Genomic DNA, 23,859 nt, shown 5'->3' on the forward strand with positions numbered 1-23,859 from the left:
TGAGGTGGCTCATGTGAATCCCCCACCCTGCTCTGCATTGTCCTCGATTCCCGTCTTTCTCCTCCTGTTCCCCCAGGACCTCTCTGGCAGTGATGAGGGCCAGGTCCTGCCATGCCAGAGGCATCAAGAGTGACGTGTGGCCACCCCTAGTCCCTGCGAAGGGTGTGAGATGGCCAGCTACTTCTGGATTGTGTCCTCTGGCAAACAGGAGTCCCTTGGCAAAAGCAAGAGGTTGCTGGGCGAGGAAAGTGCTGGGCTTCAGCAGAAAAAGCAGGATGGCATGTGACACCTCGTTCCTCTCCCAGGGTCACCCCATGAGAGCACACCCACAGGCGCACCACGCCAGGCAGTGCTGACCTGCTGCCCAGACTCTCCTGCCCACCCCCAGCCCCTGGCTGCCCTGTGCCACAGGGGGTTTGTCAGCACTTACTGGCTCTCCTCTGTGCCCTAATCTTGTGCTGAGAGCTCGTGCAAGCCCAGGGCTGCTCTTCTGTCCGCTCTCCTGCCCTCTGCCCAGCATTTGGCCAGGGGATATGCATGCCAGCACTGCCCTCCAGCAATGGCTGAGGACCTCTTTCCAGGGTAGGACCTGAGCAGGGCGGTGGCACAGACACTGACTGCAGGTACAGCATCACCATATTTTTGTCCTGTGACATGTCCCATCACCAACAGCCCCAGGACACCCATGGATAAGGTGTAGGTTTCTGGTGGCACCAAGGGGTTCCTCAAGCCTGGCCCTGAGCTCATGGGGCCCTGACAAGCTACAACAGCCAACAGCACCTGGGCCCATTTCCTGGAGCCCAAGTGCTCTGGGGGCTGCAGTGCCCACGGACCAGATCGGGGGCAGCCCAAGGTGTCTGGGGCAGCAGTAGTTTGTCCGAGCGGTGCCTGTGGCTGTGGGTTTGGGAAAGAAGCATGCCCAGGAATTCTGTGATGGATTCCAAAGAGTAGCAGAGGATGCCCTGATGTATTTGTGCCCTCAGCACCTCCTTGAGAGTAGCTAGGGTGGTCATGGGGCTTTTTTGCCTTTGACCACCTTGGAGACCAGATAAGACATTGCAGGGCACTGCGAGAGGGTTGTGGGAACACTCAGGGGTCTTTGATTGCTCCAGGATTTGTTTGACTGATCAGAAGGAATAGCCTCTGCAAAGGATGTATAGTGATCCATGATGGGGACAATGGAAAACTGTCTGTGACTCACACTTTGGTCCCAAAGGCGCTGGACATGGTCTGCAGGCTCTGCTGTGGGTCTGCGCTAGACACATACACTTCAGGGCTGTGATGGTGTAGAGAAGAGGTGCTGGGGGCCTGGATGCATTTGTTTCACCAACACTCCCTCAAAAGCTTCCTCTGGGATGTACAATGGGTGATTTGGTCACAGCTTCCTTGGAAGTCATGTGGGATGTGGGCATTTAACTGCCAGAAGACTCTCGGTTGGTTTCTTTTTCCCAGGATTATTCCGACTGGTGGAAGGGAAGAGCCACTGCTCAGGACGTGTGGAGATCCTTGATGGGGACTTGTGGAAAACTGTCTGTGACTCACGCTTTGGTCCCAAAGCTGCTGACGTGGTCTGCAGGGAGTTGCAGTGTGGTGTGGCCCCTGCCTGTTTCTGGAGGATCTCACTTTGGAGAAGGGACTGGTCCCACCTGGGATGGAGAGCTGCAGTGTGTGGGGAATGAATCCCTCCTCGCCTCCTGCCTCAGAGGTTCCCCCAGGGACCAATCCTGCACCCACGCAAACAGTGCTGTTGTCACCTGCACACGTAAGGACTCGGGGTGGGGATGTTGAATACTGGGGCTGTGCTGAGGGTTGGGGAACAGAGCACAGACTGGTGCTGGGCCGGGTGTGAGGACAGGAGGGATGAGGGGTGTCTGCAGCAGGAATATAGTGCAGAAGGAGAAGAAAGGCGTGCTGTCTCTCTGGCCTCTCCGCCAGCTGCTGAGGGTACAGGGAGCACCAGTCCACCCTCTCTCCTCCTCTGTCCCAGAATACACAGGGTTCAGGCTGGTGAACGGCAGCACAGCGTGTGCAGGGAGGGTGGAGGTCCAGGTGCTGGGCACCTGGGGGACCCTCTGTGCCTCGCGCTGGGATCTCTCGGATGCCCACGTTCTCTGTCGTCAACTCGACTGTGGGTTTGCTGAGTCCATTCCTGGAGGAGAGCATTTTGGGAGAGAGACTGGCCCTGTCTGGAGAGACGCATTCCACTGTGACGGGACTGAAGCCCACCTGGGACAGTGCCCAGTGACCACCCTGGGGGCCTCACCATGCTCCCATGGGAACAACGCTGCTGTCATTTGCTCAGGTGAGTGCTGGAAAAATGCTGCATTAAGTCCGTTTGCCCTTGGTGTGTGACATGGCCACCCAAAGCAGGGGTCCCATGGCAGTTCCAGGCTGAATTTCTCCCTGGAGAAACCCTGGCTTCCCCAGGAGCCTTCTGGAGAGCTTTGCCTCCTCAGACTGACTGCTCTACTGTGGGAGAGCTGAGAACTGGACGGAGGCAGGCATCTGCCCCAGGCCAGTGGCTTAGGCTCTGGTGCCACTGCCAGGCCTGGGCTTTCCTGTTGTCCTGTGGGATGTTCCCGGACAGGGCTACGGGTTCCGCTCCCTCCCTCTGGCTGCAGACCACCACATCCCATCCCCACAGAGACCCCTGCAGAACCTCATTGCACCAGACAGGAGGAGCTGCCTGTGTGCCCCCGCAGCAGCAGAGCTGGGTGGGAGCTGCAGAACAGGCCCTGGGCTTTACCCTCTCTTCTTGTCGGCACAAGGCTCCATCTTATCCCGTTTGGTCAGAAAGTCCCCCCTTGCCCGGCTCCCTGACGGGTGCCGTGCTCCCCAGTGCCACCTCTGTCTGTGGCATCTCTGCTCTGCCCAGGTGCAACCGGCTTTGGATCCCTGCGGCTGATGGGCGGAGGGAGCCGGTGCGACAGGCGAGTGGAGTTCTTCCAGCACGAGACATGGGGCAGAGTCCTGGATGAGCAGTGGGACATGCAGGAGGCCAGCGTGGTGTGCCGGCAGCTGCGGTGCGGAGAGGCAGGGACAGCCTACAACCCCCCGAAGCCTGAGCGAGGGACAGGCCCTGTGGGGCTGCGAGGGGTGCAGTGCGCCGGGCATGAGGCCGACCTGACCCTTTGCAACACCTCTCTGCCCGAGAGCGCACGGGCAGCAGGGGTGGCACGAGGACGTGGGAGTCGTTTGCCGGGGTGATTGGTGCTGCACGGCTGCCCAGGCGGTGGGGTGTGGGGGCAGCTGGCCCCGGACAGCAACTGGGATTTGTACCCACTGCAGGGAGCCGGCGGGTCCGGCTGGTTAACGGGGCTGGGCGCTGCGCGGGGAGAGTGGAGATCTACTACAGGGCAGCTGGGGGACCGTCTGCGACGACGGCCTGGGACCTGTCTGATGCCGGCGTCGTTCTGCCACCAGCTGGGCTGCGGAGCGGCGGGTGGAGGCGGCCGGCTACGCTCGTTTCGGAGAAGGCTCCGGGCAGACTGGCTGGACGGCGTGAACTGCTCCGGGGCCGAAGCTGCTCTCTGGGATGCCCTGCCGGGCCCTGGGGGCAGCACGACTGCGGGCACAAGGAGGACGTGGGAGTCATCTGCTCAGGTCTGTGCTGGGAGATGCAGTGGGACCCTGGGGAGGCCGGGATGCAGGGAGAGCCGGGCATGGCCAAGGCTGTCCATGGCCGCCTCTGAGCCCCTGCCCGAGCCCGTCCCTGCCGACACACGTGCACAGGTGCCCTCAGTCCCACTGGGGTCCCTGGGGAGCTCAGCCGTCCCCAAGGGCTGGTGGGAAGGGCAGGGGGGTGTGTCCATCAGGGACTTCTCTGTGCCTCGGGGTGCACAGGGACACGCTGGCCATGGCCCTGCCTGACAGGGGGCCTGGGGAGTGCAGAGGTGTTCTGGCTCCCCCCGTCCCAGACCAGCCTGTTCCCCCTCTGTGCCTTTCCTCCCAGAGTTCGTGGCCCTGAGGCTGGAGAACAGCGACGACTGCTCCGGGCGCCTGCAGGTTTTCTACAACGGGACGTGGGGGAGCGTTTGCTCCAACTCGATGACTCTCGAGCCGGTGGTCACTGGCATGCAAGGAGCTGGGCTGCGGGGACGGAGGATCCCTGGAAAAACGCCTGCCCTATGGCAAGGTGTCTGGTCCTGCATGGCTGGATAATCTGCAGTGTGGGGAGAAAACCAGCTCCTTCTGGCAGTGTCCCTCCGCTCCCTGGGACCCACAGTCGTGCGATGACCTGCGAGAAGAGGTCCACATCATCTGCCAACGGTAACTCTGAGCCAGCAGGCACCAGTGTCACTCCAGCTCCTGCTCCCCACTGAGCACGGCCAAATGTAGAGGAAGACCTTGGAGAGGCTCTTCCTTTCCATGTCAGACCCTTCTGCTGCTGGTGGCACAAAGGTGACCAACAGCCACACATGTCCAGCAGCAGCCATCACCCAGGTTGACAGCAGGGCCCGGGGGAGGCAAAGGCAGCTCCAGGGGAGGTCTCAGAAGAGCCAGACAGGGTTCAGACGAGCCTCACCTCCACAGACAGGCTCCTACTGCTCTGTGAACCAGAGACCTTTTGGGGCTGAGCAGTCGGGATCCCCCCACAGTCCTGTGTGTGTCCCCTTGAATGACCAGGAACACGTACACCTCCATGAAGGTCCAGGAAGGCAGGAACAGAGCTCAGTCTCACTCTCTTCTGCACCATCTCCCAAACCAACCTCTTCACTGCAGTGTTTCTTTCCCCAGAGAGACGCCCAGAAACGTCCTCAGCCACCGTGGCCCTGTGCCCCAACTCCACGAGCTGCACAGGTAGCTGCTCCTCCGTGGTGCCCCTCTTGTCTGGCAGGGCTCTGCCTGCTGTCCCGCTGCCACGGGAGGTCTTTGCCTTCTCCAGACAGGAGAAGATTCGTGCCGTGGGTGGCCACGGACAGATGTTCAGGGAGAATGGAGGTCTGGCACCGCGGCTCCTGGGGGACAGTGTGTGATGACCCCTGGGACATGCGGGACGCCAAGGTGGCTTGCAGGCAGCTGGGCTGTGGCCCCGCAGTGTCTGCCCTGCATGAGGCCTGCGTTTGGGATGGGGATGGGCCCCATCTGGCTGGAGCAGCTGGAGTGCCGAGGGACGGAGCCGTCTCTGCAGGACTGCTGGGCACGGCCAGGAAGGCAGTGTGTGCCGGCATAAGGAAGACGCTGCTGTGCACTGCTCAGGTGAGCGGCAGGGCTGGGAGCCCTTGCTCGGGTGTTGGCAGGGAGCTGGGAGGGCCTTTTGTCCACTTGGTCCTGCCATGGCCCCTGACCTCCTAAGGGCAAAAGTGTTCCTGTGGTGTGCGGAGCCTGGTGCTAGGCAGGCAGCAGCCTTGGTGGAACTGGACTCCTCTGGCCACTGCCCGTGGGGCCCTGCAGCTCCAGGGCTATCCCCTGGGCTGCCTGTGCCATCCTGCCTGCTGCCCGGAGCAGAGACCCTTTCTAGCACCACAGGAGGGGCAGTTTGGGTGGGATGTGTCAGGGACATCTACAGACATGGACACGGTGTGATGGGGAGGAGGCTTCCAGCTAGCCACACACTCACCTTCTCAGCCCAGCTCTCCTTCTCTTTCTCTGCAGCTACACCCAGTACAACAGCAGCATCCCCATCTCGAGCAGGTAAACTTGTCCTCCCTCCGAGGCTGGATATCACTGGGATCAGGCTATTACCCACAGCTGGATGGAAGGGGCTCCTTGCTGGGGTGTGTGAATCTCCCAGGAGGAGGCACTGGCGAGGTGGAGGTGGAGTAAGGTAGGGTTGTCATTTACCCAGCAGGGCAGAATCACTCACACCTGTGGTGCTCCAACCTCTGCTGCCTTGTTTATGGGGGTCACAACTGGTGATGCGCCTTCCATGTTCTTGCCCACACAGATCCCACTAGAGGCCGTCTGACAGCAGTGGGAGAGTCTCAGTGCCCATCATCACCTGCATCACCCTGGGGGTCCTCCTCTGCCTGCTCTTGGCCCTCCTGGCCGGGCAAGTGCTAAGTGCCAGGGCTGGGCACAGAGGTGGGTCCTTCCACAGTGGTTCCAAGGGAGATACCTCCTGGAAGGGCTGTGGGTGCTGTCAGGTGTCAGGAAGGGGTACAAGCAGAGTGGAGGATGAGGACTGTGTGCTGCCACCTGCCCCATGTGCTGTTCCATTGAGTGCATGGCCAGGGTGCCCCACCAGCAAGGGCTGGAGAAAACCCAGAGGTGGGGGAGCTGGTGATGAGGTGAGAAGGAGAAATGGCAGGAGGGCTGGCCAAGGCTGACCAATACTCTAGGTAGTGCTGGAGGGGTGTCTTGGGCACGAGGAATGACAGGAGGAGTGCAGGGCAGCAGGGTCCATCTCTGAGGTGTTGGTCCCCCAGGCTGTCCCTGTGCCAGCCCCGCCTCTGTCCCCAGGCTCCAGGAGAGCTCAGGATCCCTTCCTCGAGGCTGTGTATGAGGAGATTGATTACAACCCAGCGTGGGAGAAGCAGGCGAGGTTTTGTCGTCAGGTGGGGTGTTGAGGTCCTCCCTGGAGGCACATCGCAGGACCTTTCTCCTGGCCCCAATCCTGAGCGGATGTCCAGAAGCTCTCCAGCCCGTAGTCCCTGCAGCGCTGGGGCCATGTGAGCTGTGAGGGAGGCATCTGGTCCTGGGCAGGGGAGAGGAGCTTTCTCCCAACGACTAGTGCTGACCATGAGCCAAGTCAGTGGGGCCTTGCTCCTCAACATCCGCTGTGCATCTCTCCAGGCTCCTATTTAGAGAGTCCCTGACCCAGATGCAGCCCTAACCTGGGTCGATGAAGAGGAAGATGGTCTGGGATCAGCACCAGGTACAGGAGGCAGGAAGGGGTCGATCGCCCTGCAGTCATGTGATGGACAGAGGTTTCACTGAGTGTCACTGTGGAGATGGGGAGGACATGGGGGCCTCCTGTGGTTCTGACACCACCAGTGCCTCTGCCCTGTGTCCTGGGCATCCTCCTGTCCTCTGCTCTGCAGGACGCATCTTCTCCCTGTCACAGCTCCCCTCTGCTTTCAGATGTTCTGTCCTTCTGGAGGTGACCCACTGGATGGTTATGATGATGCCAGGGAGGTTTCTGACCCTGGGGAAGAATGCTGCCCCTGGGCAGGGTTCTTGGGAAATGCCAGGGCACCACGGGAGGCAGCAGGGCCCAGAGATGATCCCAGAGGTGAGAGGGCATTTAGCACTGTGGTTCCTGGGGTGCCATCACTGGTGCCACCCAAGTCACTGCTCTACTGAGACTCCAAGTGCTGGCAAGAGGCAGGGAGTTTCCATGGAGGACTGGGGGTGGGAGAAGGAGCTGAATGTGGTGAGGAGCAGAGAGGAAGGTGATGTACAGGCCCTATGGCTGAACTGCAGTGTCATCCCTTGCTGCTTGCAGGGGCAGCCTGCGCTCCCGGAGCAGTGCTGTGGTCCCTGGAGCTGAAGGTGACACCTCGTCCCTGTCCCCGGGGAGCATGGGCTATGTGATGCTGAAGAGGTGTCTCTGCACGTCCCCATGAGGACACAAAGGCTGCGACACCAGAGCTTGGTGCACAAGAGTCCCTGAGCCCCGGGCCAGCAGAGCCCATCCCTGCCGTGCCCCTGGGAGAGCCATGAGCACCAGGGAACCGTTCTCCCTGGACTCATGGGCAGCAGAAACAGCCCCGAGTTTTCCTCTGGTTTTATTCCCATTTTTACGCTGTGCATCATATTTGTTGTTATTAAAGTCTGTGGGGGATTTGACCCAGAGCTTGTTCTTTGCCCGCCCAGGTGTTGGGGGCATCTTCCTGAGGCTGATGAGGGGGATCAGAGAACAAAGACATGGCGGTGGGAAGGAGCATGTCTCGGGGTCAGGCTGTGGGGCTGTGAGAGCCCACGGTCCCTGGGGAATCATCCTGCTGATAGAGACATTTCCATCCTGCTGATCACAGGCAGCTTCTAGTCCAAATGGCTCTGATAGGTCCCATGGTGCCCCCAGCACCGTTCCCTCAGCCTGGGCTTTCCCAGCTGCTCTTTGCCCCAGCCCTGCCTGGGCCATGCTGGTCCCACAGTGCAGAGGCCATGACAGAGTTGCCCATGTCAAGATGAGCTGTGGCCCCACAGAAGGGAGCCCTAAGGTGGCCTCAGCACCCTGAACACCCCAGACAGCCCCAGTGGATTCATGGCCCATGGATCACCTCCACAATGGTTAAAAGTCATGGAGGGATCTTCTCTTCAGTGCTTGGGAGGCAGAGGTGGGAGAAGTCAGGAGGATGGAGAAAGGATCTCCATGAGACATGGGCTGCAGCCCAAAGCCACAGTCCAGCCCCTGGTCTGGAGAAGGTCTAATGTGGGAGGATGCTCAAATGGTGCATATTTCCATGGTGGAGGAGATTTGGTTTGTCCCTCCAATAAAGGTGCTGCTGGGAGCTGAGGCAGGGTCCATCTCCCTTGGCTGAGGCTTTCACCTGCCCCAGCGCCCATGAGCAGAGAAACCTCTTACACAGGAGCTTGGCGAGGAGAAGGGTTTGATACCTGGGAAGGACCTGGCACCTAAACTGGTGGGTCTCCACCCCCCTCCAGCTCTTCCCCAAAAGGCTCCCCTGCTGCAGACTGGAAGGTGTGTTGGCTCTCTGGGGAGTTGCTGCAGCTCAGCACTGCTGCAAACAGCAGGATCTGGCCCTCAAGGAGAAGAGGGGAGGAGGTGGCTGTCACCAGTTCCCTCTCCCACTACATCATTGCCTGTTCCTGCTGGGAGCTCCTCCAGCCCTGGGATGACCTGGGGGGACATGGAGGAAGCCCAGGCTCACGCATCCCTCTGCTCCATACTGTTGTGGTTTAACCTGGCCGGCAACTAAGGCACGCAGCTGCTCGTTCACCTTCCTCGCCACCCAGGGAATGGGGAAGAGAATTAGAGGTGAAAAGGGAGACTCATCAGTTGGATAAGAACATATAAATAATACAAAATTAAAAGTAATACTGATTGAAACAATAATAATAATATACGTAAATAATATATAATGACGTTAATATATACAACCAAGTGATGCAGTGTATTTGCATCACACCCAGTAACCAATGCCTGTCCCATCCCAGCAAGCAATCCTGAAATAGGTAAGTCTCAACACCACAATCCCAGACGTGTGAACATGTGAAAGGCCTGAAAAGAGAACGAGAGAGAGATGAGACTCCAAGAGTCCGAGAATAGTTCCCCCAGCAGAGAAAGAATTCAACTTCGCGGTCAACCCTCATCTATATACTGGGCATGATATTGCATGATATGGAAATCTCCATTGGCCAATTTGGCCCTCAATCCTAAGTCCAAGTTCAAATCGTAAGAGGAGTTGTGAACCCTTTGTCACTCCTCCCCCCCGCAGTGAGGTGGAGAGGAAAAAAATCTAACAAAATGCCCGAGGGTTGAGAGAAGAACAGGGTGGGAGCACCCACAAACAATGGTGTTGTGAGTTAGGCCGCTCCAGCAACTGAACCCCACATAGTTGTTCACTTCACCCTCCCCAGCCCCAGAGATGAGAGAGGGGAACCCGTGAGTTGAGATAAGAACAATTTAATACAGATGATTTAATACACAGTGTAGATGCTCACCACCCCCTCCTATCCGCAGCCCGTCTCATCCCGAAGCTGCAATCCCGGACGAACGTGAGGCCCCGAAATAGAGAGGGGCAGAGAGAGATGGTACTCCCAGAGGGGAGTACTGGGAGAGAGAGGAAAAAAAGCAATAGAGCAAAAGCGCAGAAGCGCAAAAGATCAAAAGTGGCGAAAGAGCCAAAGCGCAAAAGTCCTTCTTTCCGGCTGACCCTCACTTTTATACTGGGCATGATGATACGGGGATAGGTATAGGAGTAGGCATAAGACTACATAAGACTATATTAGCTGTTAATTTCTATGGATAGGTATAAGAATAGGCATAAGACGGCATAAGATTCTGGGAAATACATAGCTCTGTGAAACAGCTCTGTGAATTGCTAGAAGTTATCAAATACCTAATCCCTGCTTTGACAACTAACTACCTGAAAAGAAGGCCGGTAAGAGAGACACATCAATGATGGCAAGGTTGTAACTCATGACCCATAGGGAGAAAAACAGGACAAAGAGGAGAGATAACGACTAACAAGAACTAATATTTGTCTTCAAACAATAACAAGTAGGAGACAACAGGTGTCCACTCAAGGCCAGGCCAGGCTAGGAAAATGGTTTGCTCTGCAAGCCCAGCCAAAACAGGAATTTTGGGGAAGAAGTGAAAACACACAGCAAGGAAGACATACGGCCTTCATCCCAAAGACCCTGCCCACGACCACCAGGAGGCGTGTCAAGGAGGAAGCCTGAGGCGGATCCTGAGGTGGGGGCTATGGAAATGATCTCCTGGGAGAGACTGCCCTTTTGGGGGAGGGGGTGAGAGTATGTCTGTATAAATACAAGAAAAATTGCTACGGCGGGTGTGCCGTTTGTGGTGGAGCGATCCCCCCGTGCACCCCAGCGCTGCAATAAACATACCTACTTTACAACTTTCCAAGTTGTGGAGTCTGTTTCTGCACATCAATGATGCTGCATGATATGGAATACTGATTGGCCAGTTGGCCCTCAATCTTAAGTTCCACCACAAATCACAAGGGGAATCGTGTCCCCCTTGTCCCAGTATGCTCCCCCCTTATCCCGCCGTGCATCCTGCACCCTGGCCAGGCCATGGCACACTGAAAAGTCCTTGGCCAACCACAAACATCAGCTTGCTATCAACATTCTTCTCAGAGTGAGCCTCTGAGTAAAACCAAACATGGAGCTCTTCTGGCTGCTAAAAGAAGAGCTAACTCTGTCCCAGCTAAAACCAGGACACATGGCCCCAGGTAAAATGGACTCTACTTGGGGATGAATCAATTTGATTCGTTAACGTCTCATTCAGAGAGGATACGAAACAAGCCAGATCTCAAAAAAACACCCTCTGATACGGGGATAGGTATAGGAGTAGGCATAATACTACATAAGACTATATTAGCTATGATTTCTATGGATAGGTATAAGAACAGGCATAAGACTCTGGGAAATACAGAGCTCCCTGCTTGAAACTACTCGAAAAGAAGGCCTGTAAGAGAGACAAAATAAATGATGGCAAGGTTGTAACTCATGACCCATAGGGAGAAAAAACAGACAAAGAGGAGAGATAATGACTAACGAGAACTAACATTGTCTTCAAGCAATAACAAGTAGGAGACAACCAGAGGTCCACTCAAGGCCAGGGAAACGGTTTTGGCTCTACAGGCCCAGCCAAAACAAGAGTTGTAGAGTTTTAGGGAAAAAGTGAAAACACACAGCGATGAAGACCTACGGCCTTCATCCCAAAGACCCCTGCCCACGACCACCACGGAGGCGTGTCAAGGAGGAGCCTGAGGCGGATCCTGAGGCGGGGGCTATGGAAATGTTCTCCAGGGAGAGACTGCCCTTTTGGGGGAGGGGGTGATGAGTATGTCTGTATAAATACAAGAAAAACTGCTACAGCGGGTGTGCACGTTTGTGGTGGAGCGATCCCCCGTGCACCCCAGCGCTGCAATAACATACCTACTTTACAGCTTTCCAAGTTGTGGAGTCTGTTTCCGCACCTCAGTTTTGGCGAGCCAGCCAGGAGACTCTCTGCTCGACTGTGGAACCGACTGCGGAGCGGACGCCCCTAGGTGCGCCCCGAGAACTTTCCTCAGAGGAGCCTCCTCTCCTCAGCCGATTACCCAGAGGCAGACAAGGACTTCCTGAGCCGCGGACAAACGGTATGTTTGGGTAAGAATGGCCGGAGACGTCCGGCGTATGGGGCTGCTGGTAAATCGCGCGGAGACGTCCGGCGTGCAGCATTGTCCCCGGGCAGGGCAGGGTGCCCTGCGGTAAGGAGGGCCCTGGGGAGTTTGCTGCCTTAGAGGATCAGAGACTGGTGAGCTGGAATCTGTGCCAGCAAGATCCAGAGACTGAAACAGAGACTGGTGAGCTGGAATCTGTGCCGGCAAGAACCAGAGACTGAGACCAGGGACTGGTGAGCTGGAATCCAGATCCGGAGACTGGGCCAGCAAGAACCAGGGACTGGCAGGCCGCTAGCGATCTTGCGAGCAGATCGAGCAAACTCAGAGGCTTTCGCTACTTCCCTGAATGGCGAGGCGCCGTTTTGGCATTTCACTTGGGCGCCCGAACACTGAGTCTGACACAGAGGGGTGGGTAAGTAGCGCAACCTCACAGTCATATGGCTTATGGAATATTAGCAGCTGCAGAAGGGGTAATAGCTGGATCGGTAATTGTCTGTTATCTGCTCTGTTATACGTTCTCTTGTTCCTGTCGTTCTGTGTTTTGTGTAAGTAACAAGAGAAGACATTTCGTTCCAGCCGCACCTGGCCCTATACCCTGAAAAGGGTGAGAGGTGTCAGAAAGCAATGGGGACGATTTGAAATCTCTATATACTGTTATCTATTGCAAAATCTGGTACTGTGTATTTCGTAAAGTTTATACCATTCAAAGTTTATATCGTCTAACATCAGCGCATGTAATAAGGCCTTTTAATGTTTGTATAAGTTTGCCAGGCTAGCCCTGAAATGTGTGATTAATCACTGAGTGAGTGTTTAAGCGAGTGAGACGCAGCCTGCTGCGGAGCAAGTGTGCCATTCGATCCATGGTCCCGTGTTCTCCGTGAGGAGAGCGGCCGAAGACGAGTGAAGCGTGTGATACCGTAAAAGCGTACGTGTGAGTGGGTGGACGTGTAGTTGTGCACAAAGCGAGTGCAGAGTCTGAATCCGTGGTTCAGTTCTCCCACGAGGGAAACAGCCGGAGACAGACAAAGCGAGTGACAAACTAAAAATTGTATTATTATTATTCACATGAGCATCAGACAGAATATTAAGGTGCAGTTAAAGGGAGAAATGGAGTAAAGGGAAAGTAAGTGAAATGGGGGGAGGAAAAAGTAAACCTTATGAAAAATCCCCTTTGGGATGTATATTAACACACTGGAAAGATATAGTGGGACAAGGAGGCACAGAGAATACAAAGAAACTAATCGAATATTGTAACCAATGGTGGCTGCTTTATAAGCTAGAAAATGAAGCTAAATGGCCCAGTGAGGGTGGAACACTAAACTATGACACGCTTTTACAATTAATGTGTTGTTCCTAAGAAGGGAAGAAAAATGGGATAAAGTTAAATACGCAGATATGCTCTTTGTTCTCCGAAATAACCCGAATGACAGAGAGATTGCAGACTAATGCCTCCACGGGATCCCATAGTCCTTGCATTAGAAAGGAAAACAAGAGGGAGAACATTTTTCTCAGAGAATAGCATTAGGGATACTGGCATGGGACCTGGGACCATGCAGACGAGCTGTGGCGTACTTTTCACAAACAACTGGATGTTGCCGCAAAAGGATGGCCCAGTTGCCTGAGGGCAGTGGGCAGCAGTCATCCTGAATATTCAAGAGGCCCGGAAGTTTACCTTAGGCCAGAAAATGACTGTTTTCGTGTCCCACACAGTGTCCACGGTCCTTGAAGCAAAAGGGGGACATTGGCTCTCCCGCAGAGGTTCCTGAGGTATCATGGCCCGAACAGGATGATGTGAAATTATAACTACTAACATTGTTAACCAGCTTGATTTCTCAGTGGGAACACTGGAGAACGAGTGAATCGTGACTTTCTCGAAACAACTGAGGCGACGCACTCCAGCCGCGCTGACTTCAAAGATGCCCCCATGAAGGGGGTAGAACACTGGTTCACAGACGGAAGCAGTTATGAGTGGAATGCGACATTTGGGATACAGCCGTCACCACTTCTGAAAAGGTAATAGAATCGGGACCATTACCAACTGACACCTTGGCACAGAAAGCTGAAATCATACCCTGACTCGAGCTCTAGAAAGAGCTAAAGGAAAAGCTATCAAGCAGGCAGAGAGACTTTAAAATTTTTAATGCAGTACAACTTCCTGAAAAAGTGGCAATTATGCACATCGGCACACCAGAAGGTGAGCACAGAATTGGAAAGAGGGAATGAACTGGTGGATAGAGAGGCAAACAGGCTGCTAGAAAAGAGATACAGGTAGAAGGGGCACTAATCCCCAATGGATGATATCTTTAGAAGGTAAGCCAGAATATACAAAAGATGACCGTAAACTCATTACAGATCTAGAAGGGATCATATAATGAGGATGGGTGGGCCATGACACCACACAAAAACTTACAGTTCCTTCTTATATGGTTGGGCCATTAGCCCGAGAAGAACACAAGAAGGCCATTGTGGGGTGGAAGCATTATACAAATATCTTATCAAAAGTATAGTAGCTCAAAATCTGTATACCGCTGTCAGACAAGTAACTCAGCAATGTGATCTCTGCCTCCAGACTAGTCCAAAGACCCATTGCACAGCCAGAAATAGGCCAAATTGGGGAAAGGGAATGCTCCAGGACAACATTGCAAATTGATTTTCTCGGAACTTCCTAGAAAAGGGGGGTATCAATATTGCTTGTACTAACTGATACCTTTTCAGGCTGGCCAGAAACCTTTCCATGTAGAACAGCTAAAGCTCGATAAATAACCAAAGCTTACTCCAAGAAATAATACCCAGGTTTGGAGTCCCAGCAGTAATATCCTCAGACAGAGGAACCACACTTCATCTCTGAGGTAGTGCAACAAATTAGTCACCATCTAGGAATAGATTGGCAATTACATACTCCATATTGGCCACAACTGAGTGGCCAAGTAGAGAAAATGAATCATTTGATTAAACAACAAATTGTTAAATTGGGATAGGAAACTAATTTGGCTTGGCCCCAATCTATGGGCGGCCTATGGAGTACAAAAGGGGGTGTCTTCACAATTGGTGAAGAAATTATGACTTCCTATATGGTGGCATTAAGCAAACAACTCAGAGAAATTGAAAAACATGTATTTGGAACTCGGAGCAGAGGTCTAGATGGACCTGTACATAATATACAACCTGGAGATTTTGTATATGTCAAGTCTCTTGCAGAAAGAACTTTGGAACCACAATGGGAAGGACCATTCCAAGTACTCCTCACCTCCTACACAGCAATCAAGATCAAGGAGCAGAACGCCTGGATTCATCACACCAGAGTAAAAAGTCCATAGATCTCCATGGAAGGTCATGCAAGTCCAACCAGGGAAATTACTTTTCTCACAGTCATAATTATAATTCAGGGGTGGGAAAGCACTTATAGCCAGAATGACACTGAGTGGCCTTGGTAGGTATATTGGATCCATGGAGAAATACTCTGCTCGAGAAGGTTTAAATCTATCTACTGTGGTTATGTATGGAAATCAAGAATATTTAAAACAAGAATGGAGTAAGGATACAAAGGGAATTCACCAACTTCAGGGAAGTGTAGAAAAAAAATCAAAGTAGGATGCCAAATTATTAATTGCCCCACCCATAAAAAGGCATCCCAAATTACCAAAATTACTATCTCAATTACTCCCACAAATAATGTGCTTCTAAAGAATTAGATTGTTGGCATAATTTCACACTAGTGCAAAACCACTGAAGTGGCTTGTCTCTGAGCCAATAGTGCTATGGACTTTCATTTAAATTTAAAATAAACGCTGGGCCAGTTACAACAATGCCCGCTGCGATAGTTACACATCATAAAGAGATAAGTCTACCACACGACCTATGCCAGTACCTAAGCTAGAACCCAAATTTATGAAATTGGTCCAGGTGTAATAAGAAACACAGGACAGCAGTAAGTGTTATTCAACCCAGAATAGTCTCTCAAAAGGGTTGAGTTATCAATGCAGATAATGTATCAGAAATCCAACCATTGTGTTCTCCTTTCTTACAAACCTTTTATGAAGGATGGGCTACTTGGCTAAGAAAGAGGAAAGGTATTTCTCAAAGACAAAAACCAAGAGACCTGACGGGGCTATTAGGAACAGGGTTGGGAATTCTGAGTACCATAGACTCAGAAGTAATAATGACAAGCTGGCCGCTGTCACTACAGATCTGTCAAAACTGCAATGGCCCTTACAATCCTCGTTATTGACTTTAGGAGCTCACCAGTGGTTAGCATCACAAATCTTACCAGATTGGGAACAAACAAACATAAGAGACCACAATATAATTGTGGATGTGATCGACGGGCTACAAGCCAATATCTCACTAGCCCTGAGTTGTGTTCAGGCCCAACTATGAATGTAATCAGATACTATAGTATCGCCTCTATTATAAGAGAAGGAGAAGAAGGGATATTTCCCACTGAAATCCGAAAGGTAGTCTGGGATGGTGCCACAAGTAAAGAAAGAGAGCTTCAATCCTGGTGGAATATGGTAAATTTTACTTGTAGCCCCACCACGCACACAGTTACAGCCTTTGTACTAACCATTTGTAATGTTCTAAAAACTGTGATCCATCCCATTATAGCTTTAGAACCCTGCTTATCCTTCGAACATAGAACATGGGCCCAAAGGGTAAGAGACAGATGACAAGCTCTAAAATCCTGCATTGTGTGAGAACAAGGATTTCTAAGTGAAAGTAATACCCTATGAGCACAAGATATCTGTCTTGATACTGATCAAAAGGTGTGTCATTTTGAAATTCGCCCTGATGTTGGCTCAAAGACAATCATAATATATGCAGGGAAAGGTTGTGCATGTCTACGAACAAAATGTAGCTCCATATTTGTAGAAGAAACGGAAGTAGGCACTAAAAATCATTCAAACTTCTGCATCTGTAATTTCACTCGAATCACGGGATGTGACTTCCACTATTCTGCTCCCGTCACATCCCATCATATTCTAAATCAGACTATACATTGATCTATGAGTTAATACCCACACCTATAGGAACAAATCTAACTTTGATAAAGAAATTGCTACAGCATCCTGGTTTATAGCAATACTGGGCAAATTAGAAAGAGCGGACAGAAAACTCTGGTGACAGTTCATTATGATGCAAACAAGATAAAGAAAATTGTATAAAGAGAGTAGAGAAGGATGGAGAACATAAATGGTGGGAAGCACTTTTGGATGGTCAGGATTTTTCAATCATCTAATACATCCTGTTATAATACTGTTAATAGCTACAGCTGCCTTGATGCTGTTACTAACACTGCTGTACGTATGGATTTGGTATGTGTTTCGAAGGGTCCTCTTCAATGCACAAAGCGTTATATCAATCGGGAAACTTAGGCAAGTAAAAGAATTTACTTGATTCAATAGAAAAGGGGGGACTGATACGGGGATAGGTATAGGAGTAGGCATAAGACTACATAAGACTATATTAGCTATTATTTCTATGGATAGGGATAAGAATAGGCATAAGACTCTGGGAAATACAGAGCTCTGTGAAATAGCTCTGTGAATTGCTAGAAGTTATCAATACTAATCCCTGCTTTGAAACTACTCGAAAAGAAGGCCTGTAAGAGAGACAAAATAAATGATGGCAAGGTTGTAACTCATGACCCATAGGGAGAAAAAACAGACAAAGAGGAGAGATAAGGACTAACGAGAACTAACATTTGTCTTCAAGCAATAACAAGTAGGAGACAACCAGATGTCCACTCAAGGCCAGGGAAACGGTTTGGCTCTACAGGCCCAGCCAAAACAAGAGTTGTAGAGTTTTAGGGAAAAAGTGAAAACACACAGCGAGGAAGACCTACGGCCTTCATCCCAAAGACCCCTGCCCACGACCACCAGGAGGCGTGTCAAGGAGGAGCCTGAGGCGGATCCTGAGGCGGGGGCTATGGAAATGTTCTCCAGGGAGAGACTGCCCTTTTGGGGGAGGGGGTGATGAGTATGTCTGTATAAATACAAGAAAAACTGCTACGGCGGGTGTGCACGTTTGTGGTGGAGCGATCCCCCGTGCACCCAGCGCTGCAATAAACATACCTACTTTACAACTTTCCAAGTTGTGGAGTCTGTTTCCGCACCTCACCCTCCCCTCACCCGTCCTTTCTTCCCGGCTCTATTCCTCTGACCCAATGGATCATCTCATCATCAGACAGTCCACAAACTTCTACAACGTGAGTCCTTCCAGCTGGATGCAATCCTTACCCATCGGATTGCTCCAGCACAAGCTTCTTCCCCACAGAGTCACGGCTTCTTAGGGAGCTGCCATCTGCTCTGGCATGGGGTTCTCCACGGCCTTCAGATGCCTGTCCGCTTTGTTGTCAGCCTCCAGCAGCTCACAGAGACCATTCTCTATGACCTCCTTCAGGCACAGGCGTTCTCTTCTCCAGCACGAGGTTCTCCAAGGGCTGCGGGTGGATCTCTGCTCCACCGTTAATCTCCACGGGTGGCAGCGGGGCCGTCGATCATCTCACCGCAGGTTGCAGGGGAATCCCAGCTCCGGCACACAGCCAGCCCCCACATTCCCCTTTTTCAGTGTAGGTCCATCCCCAGCTCGGGCTCCTTCGACCCCGTCTTAATTAGGGCATTCGCAGAGGTACTGATTGGCTCAGTCCTGGACTGAGGGATGAGGAGGGTCTGACCTGGCCAGAGTCTGGTTCAACTGGATTTGGAGGTGGGGAATTTTTTCACAGCTACTTACCCGGACCATTTTTACAGCCCCTCCTGTGCTACCAAAACCCCATCATGCAAACCCAGCACAGTAAGCTTTTCACAGCTACTTACAGGGGCTGTTTCCACAGCCCCCACCCATAAACCAGCACACCACCTCATCAGAAACCAGAGACATCAAAAGCACCTGCAAAAGACTGGTAGCCATTCACACCCAGCAGCTTATTAGACACCAGTTATATCAAAAGGAGTTGTACAAGCCAGGTCCTGCACCTGCCCTATCACCTGCTCAGCCACTTATGACATCAGCAGCACCTGCAAAAGCCAGGTGATTATTCATAACCAGCAGCTACTTAAACACCACTGACATCAGATGCTGCTGTACAAGACAGTTCTTTCACGTGCCCTATCACGTACTCAGCCACCTATGACATCACAAACACCTGCACAGGACAGGTGTCTCACCAGACCTGTCAATATGTAGATCAATGTGACAAAACAAGAACCTCCACAAAGCAGCAGGTCCTTTCATTCCCCAGCAGATACTAAGAAAACTGATCCCTGAAAAGTACCTCTGCATGTCAGGGGCCTATTTCAGCCCTTCCAGCTCCTCAGTCACCGGTGACATCAGAGCACATGCAAAAGCCAGGTGGTCATTCATACCCAGCACCTTCACAGACACCAACAGCACCAGAAGCAGCTGTACAAAACCGGGTGCTGCAGCTGCTCTATCACCTGCTTGGCCACCTATGACATCACAATCTCCTGCAAAAGAACGGTGGGCATTCGGAACCAGCTGCTCCTTAGACACCAGTAGCATCAGAAGCAGCCGTACAAGCCAGCACCTGCACTTTCCCTGTGACCTGCCTGGCCACCTATGACATCGCAAGCACCTGTACAAGCCAGAGTCTTTCCTAAACAGCTACTACTGGTGATGACACCAGTGACATCAGAAGCAGCTGTATGAGCCAAGTTCTGCAGCCTCCCTGTCACTCACTCAGCCACTTACGACATCACAAGCACCTTGAGCACAAGCATCACAAGGGCCAGGTGCCTCCTCCATATCTATAAATATGCAGCTTCGTGTGACAACACAAGAAGCCCCACAAGCCAGGGGCCCTTTCATTGCCAAGCAGATACTCAGGACAAGAGACACCTCAAAAAGACCTTTGCAAGCCAGGGCCTGTGTCAGCCCTGCACCTCATCCAGTCATCACTGACAGCAAAAGCACCCGCAAAGCCGGGTTTTCATTCCTACCCAGCAGCCACTCTAGACACCAGTGGCATCAGAAGCAGCTGTACAAGGCAGATCCTGCACCTGCCCTATCACCCTGCTCAGCCACCTCCCAGTGCCTCTCTCTGTCTTTGTGTTTGTGGGGGCAGATGTTACCTTGGAAGCATTGTCCCAGCCATGGCACCTGCATCTCTCTCTCTTTTCCCTCTGCTCTCATTGTGACTGTGCCAGTTGTCTGATGCACTTCTGATCTCAAAGGGCCCTTTCTTCCTGCTTCTCTTCTGCTCTTGAATCCTTTTCCTGCAGAGAAGTGACAACTAGTTGATGTCCTATTTGTGGCATCTTCCTGAGCTGGACAGCTGGTGGGCACACCAGCCGCAGCAGTGCTTGAATTCTTCTCCTGCCACAGGAAGAGCTGTGGGTGTGGTTGGTGTGTACCATGCTTCCTGAAGGAGAACAGCAAAACTCCAAGTATCTCCTGGACAATGTCCAGCTGGGAAGAGATGATTTGAAGGCAGGATGGCAGCGGATCCTGAGGCAGTTCTGGGAGTGATCACATCTGGCTCCTTGCAGCAGGATTTTGGAAAGCCCGTTCCCAGCTGTGAGCACCAGGCCAAGGGCACGGGGCAGAACCAGCCCCTCCCCTGAGGCCCTCAGTCACCACCTGGCCTCTGTCCCCAAACTGGGAAAACTTCCAAATGAGTTCTCCCTCTAAATGGATTATCTTCAGTTTGGAGAAACGAAGAGTCACCAAAGGGAGCTGCTCCGGCACCGGCCCAACCTGCTGTGTGTCATGGATGTGGTCCTACGCTGATGTGGCCTGGGCATGGCCAGAGCAATGGCTGCCACCCTCACCCCTACAAAAGGCAATCTGAGGAGTGCTGGTGACCAGGAGTGCTGTGAATAGGGCATGGCTCAGCTGTCAGGGCGTGGCACAGCAGTTTTCATGGCAGTTGGAGAGTAAGGCCTGTTGATAGATGATATGGATGACGGTCCGTCTACACCAGAGGTGTTGTCAGGGTCAGAAAGGCATATCAAAATCACCTCCACGAGGAAGAAAATGGGTAATAGTTGTAGGCAACTCCCCTCTGAGGGGAACAGAGGGTTCAATATGCCGGGCAGACCCTCCTCTTAGGGAATTCTGCTGCCTCCCTGTTGCTTGGGTTAAGGACATCGCTAGGAAACTTCCCAGCCTGGTACGGCCCTCAGATTATTTATTGCTCTTCCATGTGGGTGGTGATGAAACTGCAACACGTAATCTAAGGGCAATCAAAAGAGACTTCAGGGCCTTGAGACCATTGGTAAGGGGATCTGGGACACAGGTTATCTTTTCCTCTCTCTGGCCAGTTGCGAGCAGGGACATTGGAAGAACCAGACACACACAGTCTATTAATACGTGGCTCCATGGCTGGTATCACTGTCACAATTTCAGGTTTTTTGATAATGGGATGGCCTACATGGCAGCAGGCTTGCTGGCACCAGATGGCATTCACCATTCTCAAAGGGGAACGAGGGTCTTAGCATAACAGCTGGCGGGGCTCCTTGACAGGGCTTTAAACTAGATTCAAAGGGTGCTGGAGATAATATCAAGCTTCATCAAGACAAGCTGAGAGCACCTGAGGAGCAGTGGAACGAAATTCCAGACACTCCAGCCAGGAAGTCAGCCTCAGTGGGGGCCCAACTTAAGTGCCTCTACACAAACCCACAAAGCACGGGGAATAAACAAGAGGAGTTGAACAAGAGGAGTAGAAGCCTGGACTTCAGTAGGGCCAACTTTGATCTTTTCAGACAATTGCTAGGAGAAATCTCATGGGACAGAGTCCTGGAAGGTAAAGGGGCCCAAGATAGTTGGTTAGCCTTCAAGGACCTCTTCTTCCGAGTTCAAGACCGGTGCATCCCAACAGGTAGGAAGTCAAGAAAGGGCACCAAGAGACCTGGGCGGTTAAATGGGGAACTCTTGGGCAAACTCAAGTGGAAAAAGAGAGTGTACAGATCATGGAAGGAGGGGCAGGCCACTTGGGAGGAATATAGGTCTGCTGTCGGAGGATGTAGGGAGGCAACTAGGAAAGCTAAGACCTCCTTGGAATTAAACCTTGCAAGAAAGGTCAAGGACAACAGAAAGGGCTTCTTCAAATACATTGCAGATCAAACTAACACTAGAGGCAATGTAGGCCCACTGGGGAATGAGGAGGATGCTGTCCTAGTTTTAGCTAGGACAGAGGTTTTTTTAACAGCCAGAAGAGCTCCGTGTTTTGGTTTTACTTAGAGGCTCACTCTGAGAAGAACGCTGATAGCAAGCTGCCAAGGACTTTTCAGTGTGCCAGAGTGCAGAAACGCGGCAGGATAAGGGGGGGAGCATAGTTGGGACAAGGGGGACACGATTCCCCTTGTGATTTGTGTGGAACTTAAGATTGAGGGCCAAACTGGCCAATTAGTATTCCATATCATGCAGCGTCATGCCCAGTATAAAAGCGAGGGGCAGCCGGGAAGAAGGGCTTTTGCACTTTTGCACTTTTGCTCTTTTGCGCTTGCTGCGCTGTTGCTCTGCTGGTTTTTTTTCTTTCTTTTCTCTCTCTCTCTCTCTGCCCCTCTCTATTTCGGGGCCTCGCGTTCGTCCGGGATTTGCAGTTTTCGGGACGAGACGGGCTTTGCATACGAGGGGGTGGTGAGCATCTACACTGTGTATTAAATCATCTGTATTAAATCATTCTTATCTCAACCCACGGGTTTCCCGTTTATCCCTTAATTCTCTCCCTCATTCCTGGGGGTGGGGGAGGGGCAGTGACCAGCTGTGTCGGAGAGGGGGGAAGGAAGTTTTCAACCTAACCCACGACAGGTGCCTTGGTGACAGAGGATAAGAAGAACGCAGAGTTACTGAATGCCTTCGTTGCCTCAGTCTATACTGCTGGAGGCTATCCTGATGAGCCCCGGAACCCTAAGGCTCCTGAGGAAGTCAGGATAGAGGAGGAGTCTACCCTGGTTGATGAGGCCTTGGTTAGGGACCAGTTAAGCAACCTGGCCATCCATAAGTCCATAGACCTGATGGGATGCACCCGCGGGTGCTGAGGGAGCTGGCGGATGTCATTGCCAGGCCACTTGCCATCATTTTTGCTAAATTGTGGGGAATGGGATAGGTGCCTGAGGACTGGAGGAAAGCAAATGTCACTCTGATCTTCAAAAAGGGCAAGAAGGAAGACCCGGTCAGCCTCACCTCCATCCCTAGAAAGATAATGGAACAACTTATCCTTGGTGCTGTCTCTAGGCATATCAAGGATAAGAGGGTCATTAGGGGCAGTCAACATGGCTTCACTAAGGGGAAGTCGTGACTGACAAACCTGATAGACTTTGACGAGGACATCAGCCAGTGGGTGGATGGTGGTAGAGCAGTGGATGTGGTCTATCTTGACTTCAGTAAAGCATTTGACACAGTCTCCCACAGCATCCTCACAGCTAAACTGAGGAAGTGTGGTCTGGATGATCGGATAGTGAGGTGGATTGTGAACTGGCTGAAGGATAGAAGCCAGAGAGGTAGTGGTCAATGGGACAGAGTCCAGTTGGAGGCCTGTATCCAGTGGAGTCCCTCAAGGGTCGGTACTGGGACCTGTATTGTTCAACATATTCATCAATGACTTGGATGAGGGAATAGAGTGCACAGTCAGCAAGTTTGCTGATGACACTAAACTGGGAGGAGTGGCTGACTCACCTGAAGGCTGTGGTGCCATTCAGAGAGACCTGGACAGGCTGGAGAGTTGGGTGGGGAGAAATTTAATGAAATACAACAAGGGCAAGTGTAGAGTCTTGCGTCTGGGTAAGAACAACCCCATGTACCAGTACAAGTTGAGGACTGAACTGTTGGGGAACAGCACAGGGGAAAGGGACCTGTGGGGTCCTGTTGGACAGCAGGATGACCATGAGCCAGCAATGCGCCCTGGTGGCCAAGAAGGCCAATGGCACCCTGGGGTGTATTAGAAGGGGTTGTTGAGTAGGTCGAGAGAGGTTCTCCTCCCCCTCTACTCTGCCCTGGTGAGGCCGCATCTGGAATATTGTGTCCAGTTCTGGGCCCCTCAGTTCAAGAAGGACAAGGAACTGCTGGAGAGAGTCCAGCGCAGGGCCACAAAGATGATGAAGGGTGTGGAGCATCTCCCTTCTGAGGAAAGGGCTGA

At 52.4% G+C, this 23,859-nt stretch overlaps 1 protein-coding gene across 1 annotated transcript in view; it reads left to right on the forward strand.

The window, feature by feature from the left end:
* Positions 1-4,976, forward strand: part of LOC147525881 (scavenger receptor cysteine-rich type 1 protein M130-like) — an 84,610-nt gene extending 79,634 nt beyond the window's left edge. Inside the window, 3 exon segments of the mRNA XM_086630841.1 lie at positions 2,876-3,184; positions 3,953-4,130; positions 4,838-4,976. Of these exon segments, the coding sequence (XP_086486967.1) occupies positions 2,876-3,184; positions 3,953-4,130; positions 4,838-4,976 (626 nt within the window).
* The last annotated feature ends 18,883 nt before the right edge of the window (positions 4,977-23,859 follow it).

This window comes from Tauraco erythrolophus, unplaced genomic scaffold, assembly GCF_009769465.1.
Source record: "Tauraco erythrolophus isolate bTauEry1 unplaced genomic scaffold, bTauEry1.pri scaffold_53_arrow_ctg1, whole genome shotgun sequence".
Classification (NCBI taxonomy): Eukaryota; Metazoa; Chordata; class Aves; order Musophagiformes; family Musophagidae; genus Tauraco; species Tauraco erythrolophus.